At 48.9% G+C, this 22,474-nt stretch overlaps 1 protein-coding gene across 1 annotated transcript in view; it reads right to left on the bottom strand.

Moving 5' to 3' along the window:
- Window positions 1-16,643: 16,643 nt before the first annotated feature.
- LOC122944775 overlaps window positions 16,644-22,474 on the bottom strand; it is a 28,175-nt gene continuing 22,344 nt past the window's right edge. The window contains exons 4-5 of the mRNA XM_044303389.1: window positions 17,663-17,875; window positions 16,644-16,799 (exon numbers count right to left, since the gene is read on the bottom strand). Of these exons, the coding sequence (XP_044159324.1) occupies window positions 17,700-17,875 (176 nt within the window). The 3' untranslated portion in view covers window positions 16,644-16,799; window positions 17,663-17,699. The remainder of the gene's footprint in view (window positions 16,800-17,662; window positions 17,876-22,474) is intronic.

Below are 22,474 nucleotides of genomic sequence, written 5' to 3'. Positions count from 1 at the left end.
CGCAGTGCACTCCTGACACCAGCAGACCACCCAGTGCACTCCTGATACCAGAAGATCACTCACTGCACTCCTGACACCAGCAGACCACGCAGTGCACCCCTCACACCAGCAGACCATGAAGTGCACCTCTGACACCAGCAGACCACGCAGTGCACTCCTGACCCCAACAGACCATGCAGTGCACTCCTGACACCAGCAGACCATGCAGTGCACCACTGACACCAGCAGACCATGCAGTGCACTCCTGACACCAGCATACCACGCAGTGCACTCCTGACACCAGCAGACCATGCAGTGCACTCCTGAAACCAGCAGACCATGCAGTGCACTCCTGACACCAGCAGACAACGCAGTGCACCCCTGACACCAGCAGACCATGCAGTGCACTCCTGACACCAGCAGACCATGCAGTGCACCCCTGAAACCAGCAGACCACTGCACACATTCCTGACACCAGCAGACCACGCAGTGCACTCCTGACACCAGCAGACCATGCAGTGCACCCCTGAAACCAGCAGACCACTGCACACATTCCTGACACCAGCAGACCACGCAGTGCACTACTGACACCATTTACGGTCTGCTGGTTTCAGGGGTGCACTGCATGGTCTGCTGGTGTCAGGAGTGCACTGCGTGGTCTGCTGGAGTCAGGAGTGCACTGCATGGTCTGTTGGTGTCAGGAGTGCACTGTGTGGTCTGCTGGTGTCAGGGGTGCACTGTGTGGTCTGCTGGTGTCAGGGGTGCACTGCGTGGTCTGCTGGTGTCAGGAGTGCACTGCTTGGTCTGCTGGTGTCAGGGGTGCACTGCGTGGTCTGCTGGTGTCAGGAGTGCACTGCGTGGTCTGCTGGTGTCAGTAGTGCACTGCGTGGTCTGCTGGTGTCAGTAGTGCACTGCGTGGTCTGCTGGTGTCAGGAGTGCACTGCGTGGTCTGCTGGTGTCAGGAGTGCACTGCGTGGTCTGCTGGAGTCAGGTGTGCACTGTGTGGTCTGCTGGTGTCAGGAGTGCACTGCGTGGTCTGCTGGTGTCAGGAGTGGACTGCGTGGTCTGCTGGTGTCAGGAGTGCACTGCGTGGTCTGCTGGAGTCAGGAGTGCACTGCATGGTCTGCTGGTGTCAGGAGTGCACTGCGTGGTCTGCTGGTGTCAGGGGGGCACTGCGTGGTCTGCTGGTGTCAGGAGTGCACTGCGTGGTCTGAGAAGTAAAGCCACAGACAGTGCGGTAGGGCACAGTTGCCGGAGAAACCCTTATTCCGTCCACAGTCACCAGCTTATACAGAGCAGATCTGGGTCGTTAAGACTAATCCTGCAAACATCTCATACAGTTTTGTCACCTAGGATCCCAGAGACTGAGACCAGGCCTGTAGTCAGTTGGTTAGGTTTGCTGTTTGTGTCAGGCCACAATCGTTAATTGCTCATAACTAGTGATGGACGAACATCGGCCGAGGCGGCTCCCAAACGCGATCAAATGTTCGAGAACCTCAAGCTTGCGGCGGCGGGCCCATTCATTTTAATTGCAGGCGAACCTGGAAAACCTTCAGGTCATATTTTCAGCCACCAAATACTTACTAGAAGTGCACAAATAGTCCCACAACATGAACAGTGACCGGAGGGGATCATTGGTAAAAATTTCCACAAAAAATATGTATTTTAATCAGGGGCCATTTTTATGCGTCTTAAAGGGAAATTCTCAAAAATGTGCCCTGCTGGAGCCTAGAATTTTTTTATTTTAGGCCACTGGAGTACAGGCCCCAAACATTAGGCATTCACCGGACAGAAAACATCAAGTGATTATGTGGCTGTAGGTACATGCGACGGCCATTGGATATCAATTTTACTGCAGGCCAGCACAAATAGATGTTATACAAATACATATGTTTAAAATAAATAAAAATATAACATTATATTAAAAACATGGCTAACGAAATCCCCCCTCTTGAATAAACCCCAAATGATCATAGCTGAAATTCTTCTTCCACTAAATACTGATCGAGGGGTGCCATATACCTGCTTCCACAAATACTGCTTTTCTCTACGCACTTAGGCACAGGGTCATTTAGAAAATGACAGGCAGAGGAAGAGGCAGACCGTTCCACAGGGGTGGTAGAGGTCGGGCAGGTGCAAGTGGGAAGATGGAGAAGGTGAGTGCTCACTCAGCCTTCCACTTCTGCACCATCCTCATCCTCTGTATCTGCACCCTCCTCACTCACTGCTGTGTGCACCCCCAAAGACACCACTACCACCACCACCATTCTTGGCATCGGATCAGGAAGAGGAGGTAGCAACATCCGTCACCCAGCGGCCTGACGACAGTATCCAGGTCAGCCTAAGGAGGGTGGTCCCCGCTGTTGCTGCCTACTCTGAGATCTCTAACGTTAGTGGTGGGGAAGGTGATGTCGATGATGACGTGTCTATGGACGTAACGTGGGTGCCCACAAAAGAGGAAGAGGAGGAGAGTTCAGATGGAGAGGTGGACCAGCAGATAGGGAAGAGAAGCAGACACAACTTACATTGCACAGTAGGGACAAACCAGACTGCTAATGTATCAGGAGCGAGCCATCAACCATGTTTGGTCACATCTGGCGCTCCCAGGACGCCGGCACATGGCTCCACAGTGTGGGCTTTTTTTAACGTGTCTGCTGCTGACAATAGTGTTGCCTTCTGCAGCCTTTGCAGTCAACGCATAAGTCGCGGTAAGCCCAACACTCACCTAGGGATGACCGCCTTAAGGAGGCACCTGGCCTGCCATCACCGAGCCCAGTGGGAGGAACGCCGTCAGAACCCACAAAGCCACACTCCAGGCTCTCACTGTCCTGCCTATTCTCCTTCTCCTCTCTCTGCACAATTGTCCCCCACTCCACCTTCCATCATGCTGTCCTCACGTTTGTCTGGAAAAAGGCAAGCTTCTGTGGCCCAAATGTTCAAGCATAAAAAAATTATGAAGCCGAATAACCCTCTTGCCCAACAGCTGACCGCTGGCTTGTCGGAACTGATAGCCCGCCAACTACTGCCATATAAACTTGTGGACCCGGAGGCCTTTAGAAAATTTGTGGCCATTGGAACACCACAATGGAAGGTCCCCCGAAGGAAATATTTCTCGCAGAAGGGCATCCCAGAGCTATATGGCCACATTCAGCGGCAAGTGAATGTATCTCTGGCACACAGTGTCGGTGCCAAGATACATCTGACCACAGACATGTGGTCTAGCAAACATGGGCAGGGAAGGTATATAACTTTTACTGCCCACTGGGTGAACCTTCTGACGGCCGTCAAGCATGTAACCCATGGCACCCGTGTAGATTTGGTTTTACTGCCACGGATTGCATGCAGGCCTGCCTCTTCTTCTCCTCCTCTCCTGCTCCTCCTACTCCATCCTCCGTCTCCTCCTTGGCTGACTCCTCCTTTTCCGCTGCTACTGTGTCTTCTGCTGCTCCACCCAAGATCCCCAGAACCTATTCGACATGCCAGGTGAGACGTTGCCATGCTGTGCTGTGGCTGTTGTGCCTGGAAGCCAAGAGCAACACCGGTCCTGCACTGCTTTCAACTCTGCGTTCACAGGCCGATCAGTGGCTAACCCCGCTCAATTTGACAGTTGGTAAAGTGGTGTGCGACATCGGTGCCAATCTGCTGAGCACGCTGAAACAGGGCAAAATTACACACGTGCGTTGCATGGCACACGTCCTGAACTTGGTCGTGCAGCGATTCATTGCCAAATACCCCGGGGTCCCTGACATCTTGCGGCAGGCCAGGAAGATCTCTGGCCATTTTAGATGATCTTACACGGCCATGACTCGCCTTTCTGACGTTCAGAGGCGACACCATCTGCCCGTCAGACGTCTGATTTGTGACTGCCCGCTGCGATGGAACTCCACCTTGTATATGCTTGATAGGCTGCTCCAGCAGAAACGTGCCATTAAAGGGATTCTGTCACCACATTTTACCCCCTACAGTAAAACATAGCTACTTGTAGGTCTCCCTGAGCGTTATTAAATGATGCCCTTATTAACTAATAGTCGTGATTTATTTCTTTATAAAAATCGATTTTAGGGATATGCTAATGAGTTACATAAGGTGCCCAAGGGGATGTTCTTTCTTAACTTGGTGCTCAGCCACACCCCTCGGTCCGGTGCCCAGTGCCACCTTCCTGAGTCCAGCGCCGCCTCTAATATAATATATTCAAGACTCGGAGCGCTGACGTAATCCCTGAGCCGGTTTGAAATCCCGCGCGTTCGCACTACACACTGTAGTCTGCGCCCGTGCGGACTACAGGTAATGGCATCGTCGAGCGAAGGGCACTGGTATTCAGTGTAATATACAGTACCTCCAGCCACGTAATCACTCCATGTGCTGAAACGTCTCTATAGGCTGTCCTGTACCACCCTGATGGATGTGTCATGGGTCAAATTTCGGCGCTATGCAAAATAATATGGCGAGTGTGAATATCTCTATATGTTCGCATGTTCAGTGAATCGTGAACGAGCAAAGTTCGCCGAGAAACGACAGCCAGGCGAACCGCAAGGCCATCCCTAGTCAGTACTTTTCAGCTGCTGTTGGTGGATCTGTTTCTGTATATACATATATCTGTCAGTACTTTTCTGCTGCTGTTGGTGGATCTGTTTAGAAAGAAATGCAAATGAGCTTTCAATAAGCTCCACCTCTGATGCCACCAGGTGTGAGGTCACTATCCTATAAGTCAATGTTCAATCCTTTAAACAGCCCTTGAGACATGACTCGGATATTAAATAAGCCAACATCTCATCTGCAGACAGCTGTTTGGGGTGATTGCCCCTCATCAGTGCAGAGCAGAGAGGACTGGATTTACTGGGCGAGAGGCCAATTCAGGATTTGGGAGAAATAGTATCCCCCAAATCATGGATCTGTTCTTACTTTTCGACTGCTGTTGACTGCACCCGGTTAGGCTTCCATGGTTTTACTGGTGACTTTCCTGCCTTCCCTTTTGCCTGTGTCTCCTGTGGACATTGCTGGGAATGCTCCTGGTGATTGCACTGCAGGAGCTCTTCATACAACGTGCAGGGCAAGAATGAGTTAAACGATTGAGTGAAGAGAAAGTGAAAGCATGGAGGATTCCTGGAAATGAGCTGAATACCAGCAGAGGAGACAATTTACAGAATGCAGCCGAGTGACAGGTGCAGCAGAGAGGAGTTTGTCAGCAGGGCTCGGGAGGCCCCTCAGGGGATCTCTAAGGTTGTGACACCAAAACCTTTTCTGTTTCCCTGCACTCAGCCTGATAGCCCCTCTGATGACCCGTCCTGTGGTGCACTCATATTGTCAGGACGTGCTGGCCCTTCTAGAGAGAATGACGGCCGATATTATCCTAAATGTGCAGCAATGAAGAGAAATTCTGTGGGCAAAGGAGTGCACTGCATGGTCTGCTGGTGTCAGGAATGTGCGCAGTGGTCTGCTGGTGTCAGGAGTGCACTGCATGGTCTGCTGGGGTCAGGTGTGCACTGCATGGTCTGCTGGGGTCAGGGGTGCACTGCATGGTCTGCTGGGGTCAGGGGTGCACTGCATGGTCTGCTGGGGTCAGGGGTGCACTGCATGGTCTGCTGGTGTCAGGAATGTGCGCAGTGGTCTGCTGGTGTCAGGGGTGCACTGCATGGTCTGCTGGGGTTAGGGGTGCACTGCATGGTCTGCTGGGGTCAGGGGTGCACTGCATGGTCTGCTGGGGTCAGGGGTGCACTGCATGGTCTGCTGGGGTCAGGGGTGCACTGCATGGTCTGCTGGGGTCAGGGGTGCACTGCATGGTCTGCTGTTGTCAGAAGTGCACTGCATGGTCTGCTGGTGTCAGGAGTGCACTGCGTGGTCTGCTGGTGTCAGGAGTGCACTGCATGGTCTGCTGGAGTCAGGAGTGCACTGCGTGGTCTGCTGGTGTCAGGAGTGCACTGCATGGTCTGCTGGTGTCAGGAATGTGTGCAGTGGTCTGCTGGTGTCAGGAGTGCACTGCGTGGTCTGCTGGAGTCAGGAGTGCACTGCGTGGTCTGCTGGTGTCAGGAGTGCACTGCGTGGTCTGCTGGTGTCAGGAGTGCACTGCATGGTCTGCTGGAGTCAGGAGTGCACTGCATGGTCTGCTGGTGTCAGGAATGTGTGCAGTGGTCTGCTGGTGTCAGGAGTGCACTGCATGGTCTGCTGGTGTCTGGGGTGCACTGCGTGGTCTGCTGGTGTCAGGGGTGCACTGTGTGGTCTGCTAGTGTCAGGAGTGCACTGCGTAATCTGCCGGTGTCAGGAGTGCACTGCGTGGTCTGCTGGTGTCAGGGGTGCACTGCTTGGTCTGCTTGTGTCGGGAGTGCACTGCATGGTCTGCTGGTGTCAGGGGTGCACTGCATGGTCTGCTGGTGTCAGGGGTGCACTGCGTAGTCTGCTGGTGTCAAGGGTGCTCTGCGTGGTCTGCTGGTGTCAGGAGTGCACTGCATGTTAGCTGGTGTCAGGAGTGCACTGCATGGTCTGCTGGTGTCAGGGGTGCACTGCGTAGTCTGCTGGTGTCAAGGGTGCTCTGCGTGGTCTGCTGGTGTCAGGAGTGCACTGCATGTTAGCTGGTGTCAGGAGTGCACTGCATGGTCTGCTGGTGTCAGGAGTGCACAGCGTGGTCTGCTGGTGTCAGGAGTGCAATGCGTGGTCTGCTGGTGTCAGGAGTGCACTGCATGTTCTGCTGGTGTCAGGAGTGCACTGCGTGGTCTGCTGGTGTCAGGGGGGCACTGCGTGGTCTGCTGGTGTCAGGGGGGCACTGCGTGGTCTGCTGGTGTCAGGAGTGCACTGCTTGGTCTGAGAAGTAAAGCCACAGACACTGCGGTAGGGCACAGTTGCCGGAGAAACCCTTATTCCGTCCACAGTCACCAGCTTATACAGAGCAGACCTGGGTCAGTAAGACTAGTCCTGCAAACATCTCATACAGTTTTGTCACCTAGGATCCCAGAGACTGAGTCCAGGCCTGTAGTCAGTTGGTTAGGTTTGCTGTTTGTGTCAGGCCACAATCGTTAACTGCTTATAACTAGTGATGGACAAACATCGGCCGAGGCGGCTCCTAAACGCGATCAAATGTTCGCGAACCGCAAGCTTGCGGCGGCGGGCCCATTAATTTTAATTGCAGGCGAACCTGGAAAACCTTCAGTTCATATTTGCAGCCACCAAATACTTACTAGAAGTGCACAAATAGTCCCACATGGACAATGATATACCAGAGGGGGATCATTGGCAAAAATTCCCACAAAAAATATGTATTTTAATCAGGGGCCATTTTTATGTGTCTTAAAGGGAAATTCTCAAAAATGTGCCCTGCTGGAGCCTAGAATTTTTATTTTATTTTAGGCCACTGGAGTACAGGCCCCAAACATTAGGCATTCACCGGACAAAAAAACATCAAGTGATTATGTGGCTGGAGGTATATTAGATGGTCATTGGATATCAATTTTACTGCAGGCCAGTACAAATAGATGTCAAATACATATGTTTAATAGAACTACAAATATAACATTGGATTAAAAACATGGCTAACGAAATCCCCCCTCTTGAATAAACCCCAAATGATAATAGGTGAAATTCTTCTTCCACTAAATACTGATCGAGGGGTGCCATATACCTGCTTCCACAAATACTGCTTTTCTCTACGGACTTAGGCACAGGGTCATTTAGAAAATGACAGGCAGAGGAAGAGGCAGACCGTTCCACAGGGGTGGTAGGGGTTGGGCAGGTGCAAGTGGGAAGATGGAGAAGGTGAGTGCTCACTCAGCCTTCCGCTTCTGCACCATCCTCATCCTCTGTATCTGCACCCCCCTCACTCTTTGCTATGTGCACCCCCAAAGACACCACCACCACCACCATAGCCCCTCCACTTGAGTCAGAGGAATTATTTTCCCATCCATTCCAAGACCTTACCGTTGCGCAGCCATTCTTGGCATCGGATGAGGAAGAGGAGGTAGCAACCGCTGTCCCCCAGCAGTCTGACGACAGCACCCAGATCAGTCCAAGGAGGGTGGTCCCCGCTGTTGCTGCCTACTCAGAGATCTTTAATATCAGTGGTGGTGAAGGTGACGATTATGACGTGTCGATGGACATCACATGGGTGCCCACAAGAGAGTAAGAGGAGGGGAGTTCAGAGGGAGAGACGGAGCAGCAGAGAGGGAGGAGAAGGAGGAGAAGCAGGCAGAACTCTCAGTGCACAGAAGGCAAAAAGCAGACTGCTAATGTATCTGGAGCGAGCCATCCACCATGCACGGTTACATCTTGCTCTCCCAGGACGCAGGCACTTGGCTCCACAGTGTGATTTTTTTTTTTAACATGTCAGCTGCTGACATTAGTGTTGCCATCTGCAGCCTGTATTGTAAACATATAAGTCGCGGTAAGCCCACCACTCACCTAGGGACGACCGCCTTAAGAAGGCACCTGGCCTTCCATCACCGAGCCCAGTGGGAACAACGCTGTCAGAACCCACAAAGCCACACTGCCGGCGCTCCACATCCTGCCTCTTCTCCTTCTCCTCTCTCCTCCCATTTGTCCTCCACTCCACTTTCCACCATGCCGTTGTCGCATTTATCTGGCACAAGGCAGGCTTCCGTGGCACAAATGTTCGAGCATAAAAAAATGATGACGCTGGATAATCCTCTTGCCCAACGGCAGACCGCTGACTTGTCGGAACTGCTAAATTGGTGGACTCGGAGGCCTTTCGAACATTTGTGGCCATTGGCACACCTCAATGGAAGGTCCTCGGAAGGAAATATTTCTCCCAGAAGGGCATCCCAGAGCTATATGGCAACGTTCAACGGCAAGTTAATATATCTCTGGCACACAGTGTCAGTGCCAAGATTCATCTGACCACAGACATGTGGTCTAGCAAACCGGGCAGGGAAGGTACATAACTTTTACTGCCCACTGGGTGAACCTTCTGATGGCTGTCAAGCATGTAACCCGTGGCACCCATGTGGATTTGGTGTTACCGCCACGGATTGCATGCCGGCCTTCCTCTTCTTCTCCTCCTCCTCCTCCTACTCCATCCTCCGTCGCCTCCTCGGCTGACTCCTCATTTTCCACTGCTACTGCCTCTTCAGCTGCACCCCCCAAGCTCCCCAGAACCTATTTGACGTGCCAGGTGAGACGTTGCCATGCTGTTTTGCGGCTGTTTTGCCTGGAAGCCAAGAGCCACACCGGTCCTCACAAACTGATCAGTGGCTAACCCTGCTCAGTTTGTTAGTTGGTAAAGTGGTGTGCGACAACGGTGCCAATCTGCTGAGTGCGCTGAAACAGGGCAAAATGACACACCTGCCGTCCTGAACTTAGTCGTGCAGTGATTCGTTGCCAAGTACCCCGGGGTCCAGGACGTCTTACGGCAGGCCAGGAAAATCTCTGGCCATTTCAGATCTTACACGGCCATGACTCGCCTTGCAGTAGTTCAACAGCGACACCACCTGCCCGTCAGACGTCTGATTTGTGACTGCCCGATGCACTGGAACTTCACTTTGTATACGCTAGATAGGCTGTTCCAGTAGAAACGTGCAATTAACAACTACCTGTACAAACTCTGCAGCAGGACAGGTTCTGGGGATCTTGTTTTTTTTTTTCACTGCGCCAGTGGCTGCTCCTGCGTGATGCATGCAGACTTCTGCGGCCATTTGATAAGATCACCAAACTGGTCAGTTGCAGCCAGGGCGCCATCAGTGACATCGTACATATTGCCTTCTTTCTGGAGCGTGCATTGCGTTGTGTCATTGATCAAGCCGTCGAGGAGCAGGAGCTAGAAGATGAGGAAGTCGCAATGCTGAATGAATTCCCAGGGGGCTACTCCATCTGAGACAAGTCAGCAGGAGTCTGAAGAGGAGTCAGAGGAGGATGGTGCCGGGGCGGAGGAGGAGCAAGAAGAGCAGGCTTTAAATGTTTCTGGGATCCCTGGTGTTGTCCGTGGATGGGGGGAGGAGAACGAGGACGACATTATCCTGGATGATGAGCAGGAGCCAGGCCACTACACCGCTTCCAGTTTAGTGCAAATGGGGGCCTTAATGCTCCAGTGTTTTAAGAGGAACCTCCGTATAAAAAGCATAAAAAGCAAGGACCAGTACTGGGTGGCAACGTACTTAGACCCCCGGTACAAACAAAAAATGGCGGACATGTTACCAGCATCACAGAGGGCTGTCAGAATGCAGAACTTCCAGGCCTTGCTTCGAGAAATGCTGCATTCTGCTTTTGTGGGCGCTGGCAGAGGAATTTCCACTCACAGAGAAACAGTTGCGGTTACCATTTCAACAGTGCATGCAAGAAGAAGGCGGTTTGAAGATGTGTTGGTCACTTCGGATATGAGATCATTCTTTCAGCCGACCCATCGACAGCCGTCCTTCGGATCCAGCCTCAGGGAACGCCTAGACCGACAGGTGTCTGACTACATCGGGTTAACGGACGATTTGGACGCTCTGAGAAGCGAGGAACCTCTGGACTACTGGGTGTGCAGGCTTGACCTGTGGCCAGAGCTGGCACAATTTGCCATGGAACTGTTGGCTTGCCCTTCGTCAAGTGTCCTGTCCGAAAGGACGTTCAGCACAGCAGGGGGGACCGTGACCGATAAGTGCACTCGCCTAGCTCACGACAGGGTGGACTACCTCACATTTCTAAAAATGAATGAGGCATGGATCTCTGAGGAATTCAACACATGTGAACAGTAGACCATTGTCACGAGGGTGTCAAGAGCCACGTCTGACTCCGTTATACCCGGGGTCAGGAAGTCGCAGCGGGTGGCTGCGCGCTCTATGTCTAAAGATCACGTTGTTTCTTATCTGCCACTCCCAACCTCCTTATATTCTCCTCTCACACTTCTCTAGTTGCCAGTTATAGAGCTTCCTGCCTGGACTTCTATACTGACCCACTGGAGCTGTGAATCCTGGTTGTTGTTCCAGAGTGCTACCCTCCGGATCCCTGTTGGGCTTTTTGTTGTCTCCTGTTGTCGCCCACCTGGGAGTATATGTTTAGTCTGTATTGTCTGTCCTCCCCTTGGTGTTTTCCTTTAGAGCTAGTGGTGCGGACTAGTGTTCCCACCGCTCTGTTCACTATCTAGGGCTCATCTTAGGGAAAGCCAGGGTTTTAGGCACGTGATCGGCGTAGGGGTGAGGAACCCGTCTAGGGACGTCAGGGCAGCCAGGTGCCAGCCGCAAGGTGAGTCAGGGGTCACCACCTTCCCTCTCACTTGGGCAGGGCCTTCCTCTTTCCCTCCCTCTGTGTCACGTATGTGATAGTCACGCCGATCGTGATATTATAACTGGCCCTTATTTTTTGGGAGAAAAAAAAAAATATATATATTTTTTTTCTCTCTACTTAGAATCCAATATGGATCCTATTGCTGCTTTGGCAAAACAGCTTCAAGGCCTGTCTTTGGAGGTGGCAGGACTGAAGGCGTCTGTCCTCCAACAACAGCAGCAAATGCAGCAGACCGCAAGCCCAGCGGTTGCTATGGGTAACCAGGTTGTTACAGAACCCAAGGTCCCTCTCCCTGACAGATTTTCTGGGGGAAGGGACAAATTTGTGACGTTCCGTGAGGCCTGCAAATTATATTTTAAGCTGCGCCCTTACTCCTCAGGTAAGGAAGAACAGCGGGTGGGGATTGTTATTTCCCTGCTTCAGGGGGACCCGCAATCCTGGGCGTTCTCGTTACCCCCTGGTTCCCAGGCTCTCCGGTCAGTGGAGGGATTTTTTGGGGCTTTGGGTCTCATATATGATGACCCTGACCGAGTCGCCCTGGCTGAGTCAAAGTTACGGAGACTCCTACAGGGAGATCGGCCAGCAGAGGAATATTGCTCAGAGTTCCGTAGGTGGGCTACGGATACTCAGTGGAACGACCTGGCTCTCAGGAGTCAGTTCTGCTCTGGGTTATCTGAAAGAGTTAAGGATGCGCTGGCGCTGTATGAGACCCCCCTTTCCCTTGATGCTGTTATGTCCCTCTCTATCAGAATAGATAGACGTCTTAGGGAGAGATCGAAAATTCCTGAGCAATTGGTAACCTCTCCCAAGCAGCAGTTAGTCTGTACTGACTTAGATGAGCCTATGCAGCTAGGAGGAACTAGGTCCGTCCTCCTGAGGTTCGCCGTATGTGGGGGGCTTGTTTTTTCTGTGGGGGGAGGGGTCATTTCATTAATGTCTGTCCCTCCTTTCTCAAAAACAAAAGACCGTCGGAAAACTACTAACCCCAGGCTGTGCGGAGGATGTCAGCCGGGGGGTATACGTTTCCTCCATACGAACATCTCAATTTGTGTTGCCAGCGGTTATTGTTTTTGGTGTTAAGACGGAGACTATTTCTTTCTTTCTAGACAGTGGAGCAGGGGTAAATTTGATAGATGCCCATTTTGCCCGCACTATGGGTTTGTCTCTCTGTACGCTACAGAGACCTATTCCCATATTCGCTATTGATTCTGCTCCTCTGTCTCAGAGAAACCTCACTCACATTGTCCATAACTTACACCTTCGGGTAGGGGACCACCATAATGAGTGTCTTTCATGTTACGTTCTGGAGGGCCTTCCCTCTCCTGTGGTATTGGGTCTTCCCTGGTTGGTAGCGCACAATCCAGTGGTGGATTGGCAGGCCAGGGAGATATTGGAGTGGAGTGAGCATTGCAGAGAGAATTGCTTAAATAACAATTGCTTAATCGCCTCCATAACTACCCTACCTACATTTATTTCGGACTTTGAGGACGTTTTTTCTGAAAAGGGTTGTCAGAAGCTACCACCTCATCGTCCTTATGATTGCCCGGTTAACCTTATTCCCGGTGCAAAATTACCCAAGTCCAGGTTGTATAATCTTTCGGGTCCCGAGAGACAAGCCATGAAAGATTATATCTCCGAGAGTCTGGCCAAGGGACACATCAGACCCTCTTCTTCACCCGTGGCTGCAGGGTTTTTCTTTGTTAAAAAGAAAGATGGGGGCCTGCGTCCTTGCCTAGATTTCCGTGAGCTAAACCGGATAACCATCCGAGACCCATACCCTCTTCCTCTCATTCCTGACCTTTTTAATCAGATTGCGGGTGCTAGGTGGTTCTCCAAACTTCGATCTTAGGGGGGCCTACAATCTGATTCGTATCAAGGAAGGGGATGAGTGGAAGACAGCTTTTAACACCCCTGAGGGGCATTATGAAAATTTAGTCATGCCTTTCGGTCTGACCAATGGTCCTGCCGTCTTCCAACATTTCGTTAATGATATTTTTAGTCATCTCATCGGCAGGTTTGTGGTAATATACCTAGATGATATCTTAATTTATTCGTCTGATCTGAGAACACATGAAGTACATGTCAGGCAAGTACTGCAGGTCCTACGGACGAATAAATTATATGCGAAAATTGAAAAATGTGTCTTCGCCGTTCAGGAAATACAGTTCCTGGGATATTTATTATCTGCTTCAGGTTTCCGTATGGATCCTAGGAAGGTCCAGGCAATTTTAGATTGGGATCTTCCTGAGAACCTTAAAGCTCTACAACGGTTTCTGGGTTTCGCAAATTTCTATAGAAAGTTCATTAAAAATTATTCAGTGATCGCTATACCCCTTACTGACATGACTAGGAAGGGGACTGATTTTTCTAAATGGTCTGACGCCGCTAAAATTGCATTTTCCTCTCTAAAAGAGAGATTTACCTCAGCACCTGTACTAGTCCAACCTGATGTCTCTCAGCCTTTTATTGTTGAAGTAGATGCGTCAGAGGTGGGAGTGGGGGCTGTATTGTCTCAGGGTCCGTCTCCTGGCAAATGGCGTCCTTGAGCTTTCTTTTCCAAAAAGCTATCTACAGCAGAAAAGAACTATGATATTGGAAATAGGGAACTGTTGGCGATTAAACTGGCGTTTGAAGAGTGGCGTCACTTCTTAGAGGGAGCAATCCACCCCGTCACGGTGATTACGGATCACAAAAACCTTCTGTACCTAGAATCGGCTAAGCGTCTCACCCCTAGACAGGCTAGGTGGTCGCTATTCTTTACCAGATTTAACTTTGTAATCACCTATCGTCCTGGGGCAAAAAATACCAAGGCAGACGCATTATCTCGTAGTTTCCCTGGAGGGGGTAATGTTAGTGATCCGGTACCTATTTTACAAAGAGGAGTGGTTGTCTCTGCTGTACACTCTGTTCTAGAGGGAAAGGTGTTAGAGGCCCAGGGGGACGCCCCGGCCTCTTGCCTATCAGAGAAATTGTTTGTACCGTTAAACCTGCGTCTTGAATTATTAAAGGAACATCATAATTCGTCACTTGCTGGGCACCCGGGTAGTAAAGCAACCTTGGAGCTATTGTCTCGTCGTTTTTGGTGGCCAAGGTTGCGTCAGGATGTAATGGATTTCGTGTCTACTTGTGCACGTGCGAAAGTCTCTCATACACGTCCAGCAGGGTCTTTATTGCCACTTGTCATCCCCAATAGGCCATGGACACATCTGTCAATGGATTTCATCACTGACTTACCGTTGTCTGCGGGTAAAACAGTTATCTTGGTAGTAGTAGACAGGTTTAGCAAAATGGTACACTTTATTGCGCTACCCGCACTTCCTAATGCTAAGACTCTTGCTCAGGTGTTTATCAGTGAAATCGTGAAGCTTCACGGGGTCCCTTCCGATGTGGTTTCAGATCGGGGAACCCAGTTTATTTCTAAGTTTTGGAAAGCTTTTTGTTCCCGTTTGGGGGTACACTTGTCCTTTTCCTCAGCTTTCCATCCTCAGTCGAATGGACAGACTGAGCGTACCAACCAAAACCTAGAAACATATTTAAGGTGTTTTGTGTCTGAAAACCAAGAGGTGTGGTCATCATATTTACCAGTTAGCCGAGTTTGCCATAAATAATCGCTGTCAGGAATCCACTGGCAAGTCACCATTTCTTGGTGCATATGGTTTTCATCCCCAATTCTGTACTTTCAAAGAGGGGGGGTCTTCTGGGGTTCCCGAAGAGGAACGTTTTTCTTCATCTCTTTCATCGGTATGGCAGAGTGGTAAATATAAATGCATGGCCGATAAGAAACGGTCGCCAGGTCCGGACCTAGGAGTGAATGACTATGTGTGGTTGTCTACTAGGAATATTAAGTTGAAGGTTCCCTCTTGGAAACTGGGTCCTAGGTTCATTGGTCCTTATAAAATAGTAGCCGTCATTAACCCTGTGGCTTTTCGCCTGGAGCTACGTCAGACTTTTAAGATCCATAACGTCTTCCATAAGTCGTTACTCAAGAAGTATGTTCCACCTCTAGAACCATCACCGCTGCCACCTCCTCCTGTTATTGGGGATGGTAATCTGGAGTTTCAAATATCCAGAATTGTTGATTCTCGTCGGGTCCGCCGCGCTCTTCAGTATCTGGTGCATTGGAGGGGTTACGGTCCCGAGGAAAGAATGTGGGTTCCAGCGTCAGAGGTAAACGCCAACAGGTTAATTCAGGCTTTCCATGCCTCTCATCCTGAGAGACCTGGTCCTGAGTGTCCGGAGGCCCCTCTTGAAAGGGGGGGTACTGTCACGAGGGTGTCAAGAGCCACGTCTGACTCCGTTATACCCGGGGTCAGGAAGTCGCAGCGGGTGGCTGCGCGCTCTATGTCTAAAGATCACGTTGTTTCTTAGTGATTGTTTTCTGTGTTTGCCTTGCTATCCTTTTTGTCTCACTCAGGGATCCGTAGCTTCTCCTCCTCAGCTGTTTCTTGTCTGCCACTCCCAACCTCCTTATATTCTCCTCTCACACTTCTCCAGTTGCCAGTTATAGAGCTTCCTGCCTGGACATCTATACTGACCCACTGGAGCTGTGAATCCTGGTTGTTGTTCCAGAGTGCTACCCTCCGGATCCCTGTTGGGCTTTTTGTTGTCTCCTGTTTTCGCCCACCTGGGAGTATATGTTTAGTCTGTATTGTCTGTCCTCCCCTTGGTGTTTTCCTTTAGAGCTAGTGGTGCGGACTAGTGTTCCCACCGCCCTGTTCACTATCTAGGGCTCATCTTAGGGAAAGCCAGGGTTTTAGGCACGTGATCGGCGTACGGGTGAGGAACCCGTCTAGGGACGTCAGGGCAGCCAGGTGCCAGCCGCAAGGTGAGTCAGGGGTCACCACCTTCCCTCTCACTTGGGCAGGGCCTTCCTCTTTCCCTCCCTCTGTGTCACGTATGTGATAGTCACGTCGATCGTGATAACCATGTTTGTTTAAAATTTCTCATGACAGCCCCAATCCGCCACCACCCAGAACAATTTATGGTCCCTGTCTTCGGTAAATACAGCGGCATAAAAGGCCTTTTATGTCCATTGAATGCCTAATTTCGGGGGCCTGTAATGGCCGACACTTATTTATCCTGTAAATGCCTAATGTACCACTGGCCACAGAATACAAAGTACTTTGCTGTCAGGGGAACGCCTGTTGGCTAATTTTTGGGGCCTGTACTGGCCGACACTTGCTTCTTTATCCTGTGAATGCCTAATTTTTCAGACTGGAATTGAAAATCAATGGCTCTGTAAATGTTCCACTAAATTGTGGAACGGATGCGGACCCATTTTACAGATGTGTGAATGGATCCTATATGTATTTGACATGTATTTACTGGCTGCTGTCAGTTCTGTCTGACTTAGGCCGAGCTATTACACGAAAGCAGAGCAATATTACAAAAAACAAAATACACGTTATAACTGTATAAACAATTTATGTAACCAATTTGAAAAAATAAAAATAAAATTTATGGCAACTTTTCCAATAGCAGGATCATCTCCTGCACCCCCTTCATGGCCTGGCGGTGCCTCTCCTCCATGGCCTTCATGCGCTCCTGAATGGCCCACATATAATTGCGCTGCTCCTTTTGCATTTTGGCCAATTTGGCCTTCAATGTCTTCAGTACTGTTTGAAAAAAATATATATATGAACATTATTTGCAATTATTATTAAACCTTTAAACCTTTAATTTGTGATAAAAGTTTTCCAAAAAAAGCCTTTTTTTTAGAGTTTAAAATTTTTGTTTTGAAAGGTGTCCACCTGAGGGGTTATTTGGTATGATATTTTTATACAGCTGGTTGCTACAGATGCGGCAAGACCTAATATTTTTCCTTATTTATTATTTATTTCTATTTTACACAATAAAAGCATTGTTGAACCAAAAACAATTCATGTTTTACTGTCTCCATAGTTTTAGAGCCATATTATTGTTTTTATTTGGCGTTTGTCTAATGATAGGGTCTCATTTTTGCCAGAATGAAATGACTGATTGTTACTCTTTTTGATAGCTTGGTGTTGCACTTTTAGTGATGTTAGGTGACTAAATTAGTATTTTTTTTTTATTGTTTATTTTTACAGTGTTCACCTGAAGGGTTAGATCAGAGAGAGTTTTATAGAGACGGTCGATATGTACACGGCGGTACTAAATATGTCTATTTTTAAACTTTTGTTTATTTATTTAAAGTCTTTATACACATTAACGATTTAAATCGCGATACGTTAGTGATATTTATGATGATTATATAGTTTATTAGTTAGTGATATTTCAGTACAGTATAATTTTATTTTGTTTGTTAGTTAGTAATAGTTCTATAGAGTTTAATATTATTTCTTTGTTAAGTTAATGGTTTTAATGTAGATTAAAGAGTTATTGTCCAGTGTTCTTTTTTGTATTACTATAGTGTATGTTGTCACCTCATTGTTGGCCCTTTAAATGTTTAAGTACATGTTATGGATACATAATCATTTTGCTATGTGCACATATTTACCCTCCTGGTGGGGGCTGGTGATCGCCTCCTCTTCCTCCTAGTCCTGAGATGGGGCGGTGCTGGAGGATACAGCACTTTCCACCTTCTTCACTTCTCCCACATTTGGTGGGGGTAGTTCAATAGGTTGGGAGGGTCCGGCCTCCTCCTCCTCTTCCTCCTCTACCTCCACAACCTCCACCGATCGCCTTCTCTGAATGGAGGGAATAGGAACGTCTGTGATCACAGAATGTTCAGATTTTAGAGAAACAACTCAGAAATCTTAACAACATTAGATAGAAAGAAATTCCAATATGGAGGGATCTACATATAGTTGCAGTAACTACCAGCTTTATGATGCATAACTCAATAAGAAATGAACAGCATGCAAAAAGACATCTCCTCCACAGTGTCTTGATGAAACAATAGGGCGAGAGGAGACCCATGGGATGGGATTATCTCCTCAGTGTATCATAGGATGATCTACGTCTCTACACCAGAGTCGGCTACTTCTTAATCCCATCACTAACACAATAGAACAAAGGGACAAATAAAGTAACACATTCATTGGGAGTCTCAGAGCAGAGTTAACCCTTATTGCGTTTATGGATTCACACCATGCTACTTTAATGGGGAATAGGAAAGATGTGGACGATAAACTCAATAAAAAAATAATGGTTTATAGTTCCCTCTAACCCAAATAGGTCAAAGTGGGGGTCTCCATAGTCCTGGGTCCATAGCCTGTAGGAAGGTCTCCATAGTCCTGGGTCCATATCCAGTAGGAAGGTCTCCATAGTCCTGGATCCATAGCCTGTAGGAAAGAGGCTAGCCCTCAGGCTTCTCCTGCAGACACAGTGATGGTTCAGTCCGTCACTTGTCTGGAACAAAGCCAACACATCACATCACCCAAAGAACACCATCCCCACAATGAAACATGGTGGTGGCAGCATCATGCTGGGGGGATGTTTTTCAGCAGCCGGGACTGGGAAACTGGTCAGAGTTGAGGGAAAGATGGACAGGGATATTCTTGAGCAGAACCTGCCCCACTGAGGCTAGGACGGAGGGTCACCTTCCAGCAGGACAATGACCCCAAACACACAGCTAAAGCAACACTTGACTGGTTTAAGGGGAAACATGTAAATGTTGTAAAGGCCGAGTCACAGCCCAGATCTCAGTCCAATAGAAGATCTGAGGTCAGACGTAAAGATCGCTGTTCACAAGCGCAAACATCCGACCTGAAGGAGCCGGAGCAGTTCTGCAAGGAGGAACGGGCAACAATCCCAGCGGTCAGATGTGGCGACTGCTCATAGAGACTTATCCAAAGCAACTTGGAGCTGTGATTGCTGCAATAGGCGGCTCTACAAAGTACTGACTTTAGGGGGGTGAAGAGTTCTGTACATTGACCTTTTCTGTTATTTTGTCGTATTTGTTGTTTGCTTTACAATTAACCAATTTAAAAGAAGGTCTAAGTTGTCGGCAGGTTCTACAAATTACATGACGGAAATCCTCAAACAATCCATGTTTATTCCAGGGGGTGAGGCAAGAAAAAAAAGAACAAACTCAAGGGGGGTGAATACTTTTGCTTAGCACTGTATACACTACAGAGTGTTGGCAAAACATACAAAAGTTATTTACGCATCTACCTGGGCATTTTCCGTCCCATATTATTTTTATATACCGGGGCTGCCTTCTCTTCATGTCTGACCATTTCTTTATAATGGCCAGACGGCGGTGTTTTACACCCGTTTGGTGCCAGATCTCATAGGCCAGCTCCCGCACAATCCGCGACTTCTCGGCGTGGGACCGGGTGCGGTCGTAGCACCGACCCAACATCCGCTGCAAGAGAAAAATGCAAGCTTATAATCCCTATTTTTAACAATAATAGTATTGAAAATAATTTACTCAAGTAAACTGCAAAAAGTATTTAATGCTTTGAGGTGGAAATATTAGATTTAGGCCGCCTGCACACGGGCGTGTTTTTTCACAACTACGGACCGTACAAACCCGTCCTGCAGAGTTTATCTATACAAGTGTATCACAGTAGAGCGGTGGTGCCCTGCGCTTGTCCACTCTGCAGGACGTCAGGATGGGTTTGTACGGTCCGTAGTTTTGAAAAAACACTCCCATGTGCATGCGGCCTTACTGTTAGTGGGGTCAGAGCTATCAGATACTGTCCAGCTGAGCAGAGATGTAGCTGTCTAGTGACGGTGCGGTATGGGGTGTACAGCTGGTTTGTCTCCCCGGGGTGCACCCTGGATAACTGTAAATGGACCAGACATAGAAAGCTTCTCCTGAGTCCTGACCAACAGGACACAAACTATAATCTATAGACTCTGTGTGTGTGTGCGGTATATAGTGTGTGTGCCGTATATAGTGTGTGTGCGGTATGTAGTGTGTGTGTGCGGTATATAGTGTGTGTGCCGTATATAGTGTGTCTGTGTGTGTGCGGTATATAGTGTGTCTGTGTGTGCAGTACATAGTGTGTCTGTGTGTGTGCGGTATATAGTGCGTGTGCAGTATATAGTGTGTCTGTGTGTGTGTGTGCGGTATATAGTGTGTGTGCCATATATAGTGTGTTTGTGTGTGTGTGCGGTATATAGTGTGTGTGCCATATATAGTGTGTCTGTGTGTGTGTGCGGTATATAGTGTGTGTGCGGTATATAATGTTTCTGTGTGTGTGCAGTATATAGTGTGTCTGTGTGTGTGCCGTATATAGTGTGTCTGTGTGTGTGCCGTATATAGTGTGTGTGTGTGTGTGCCGTATATAGTGTGTGTGTGGTATATGGTGTGTCTGTGTGTGTTCGGTATATAGTGTGTCTGTGTGTGCCGTATATAGTGTGTCTGTGTGTGTGTGGTATATAGTGTGTGTGTGGTATATAGTGTGTGTGTGCGGTATATAGTGTGTGTGTGCGGTATATAGTGTGTGTGTGGTATATAGTGTGTGTGTGCAGTATATTGTGTGTTGTAGAAATATTAATAGTTGTAATCTGCCCGCATCAAACTTTGTGTAAAGAAATAGGTAAATCTCTCTTCCCTCAACCACAGTCAGAGACAGACCTAGGTGCTACCATATTGAGTTCTTGCTGAGCAATAGTGTGTCCATTGTCTGACCAGCCAGGTGGCCGCCCACCCCCCATCACTGTCAGCATGCACCTCATTCACTACTGCTCAAAAGTGACCAGTATCTAGTGAAGATCATTCTACTGGTTCTTATAGGTTTGAGATTATCTGCGAGACATTGCTACGGCTATTGTCAGTATACGGTACGAGTATACTGACAAGGCAGATGTGCATGTCTTAAAAGCAGATATGTATCCAGAAAGGGATAGCCAAGCCACAGCAGAGGTATAATATGTATCTCTCGTTGTGCAGACTTCACTTCTCTAATGTGTATAGACATTTGGAAGGAAGAAGCCCAGTGCTTGCACTTAGTGCTCACAAACCGGCCAACGCCCCCCCCCCCCCCCCCCTACACACTGAGAACACGTCTCCAAGCCCATGAGAAGGTTTTCATACTGACGGTTTTACCGCTGGTCCCGATTCAACCAAAGTGCCCTCTGCTAGATTGTTCTCTGGCTAAATCCGACACATGGAGACAGATGACAATCTATAAAAACACACACAGATCCTAAAATAAAATGTCCGCATAACAAAATTTCCACAATACCTGGGTGGTGGTGGTGCATGTGGCAAGGGTCGACAACTGTATTGCTGATGCTTTCTCTTGTTCGCAGTGGGGTTGGTTCCAGCAGCTTTCTCCAGAGGCAGAAGAGTTTGGGAAGGAGTGCCCGAGTTGTCTGTGAGATCTTCTGGAGGAACCAGATCAGGGCTCATTCAGGCATCATTGGCGCCCAGTACATGGGTGACTTATTTAAAAGCGTGGCAGTATTGGGAGGACTGGTGTGTTATATTGGGTGTTGGGAATGAAGAGTTGGAGGTTCCGTTGTTATTGTTTGTAGGTCATTGTAGAGAAGAGGGTTGGTCAGTGGGTAAAGTGAATAGTTGTATAGCAGGGTTGGCCTTTGGGTTCAAGTTGAGGAAAATTACGGAGGTCATGAGGGCATTCATTTGAGGGTAGGTGAAGATAGTAGGAGGCCGGTGTCGTTTGCGTTGCTTTTGGAGTTGGGTGAACAGTTAAAGGAGGGTTGTAGTTCGGCCTGTTTCTTGAGTGTTTTTCGGGGCGTTACGCTCAGGGGATCTGGTCTGTCTGACGGTTAGTCGGGTGGGAGGGTTGCTCAGGGAGGACATGAATTTGTTCCACAATAGGGTGGAATTCATCATTCGTCGCTCAAAGACGGATGTGGAGGATAGAGGGCGGAGAGTAGTGCTGTTCGGCATTCCGGGTTGTGCCATGTGCCCAGTGCAATGTTTGAGGGAATATGGGTCGGAAATGAGGATGGGGATTTCACCATTGTTAGTGCATAATGATGGGTCATTTTTATCTCATTTCCAGTTCGCTGCAGTTTTTTCAAAATGTTTAGAGAGGTTGGGACTGGGTCAAGCGGGGTATTCAAGTCATTCATCTCGGATTGGAGCGGCGATGAAGGCGGCCCGTGGGGGTTAAGTGATAAGGTTATCATGCGCATTGGGGGTTGGGATTCATTTCAGGTCGTATATCCGGTTTAATTGAATGTAGAATGGAAGGGGCTTTATAGGGGTCATGGGTTTGTCGGCAGGATTGTTCTTTGCCTTGTTTTCTCGTTACAGGTGCAGTTCCAGCCCTAGTGTGGATTTCTGGACATTCTTATGTCTTTTGGGGGGCTGTCCGGGCAGCAGTTCGGCCGGACGGTCAGCAATTGGGTTTCCCACAATCGGCAGTGGTGGTATGGTGTAGTG

The sequence above is a fragment of the Bufo gargarizans genome, chromosome 8 (genome assembly GCF_014858855.1).
Source record: "Bufo gargarizans isolate SCDJY-AF-19 chromosome 8, ASM1485885v1, whole genome shotgun sequence".
NCBI lineage: Eukaryota > Metazoa > Chordata > Amphibia > Anura > Bufonidae > Bufo > Bufo gargarizans.
This window is presented reverse-complemented; position numbering and strand designations above follow the sequence as displayed.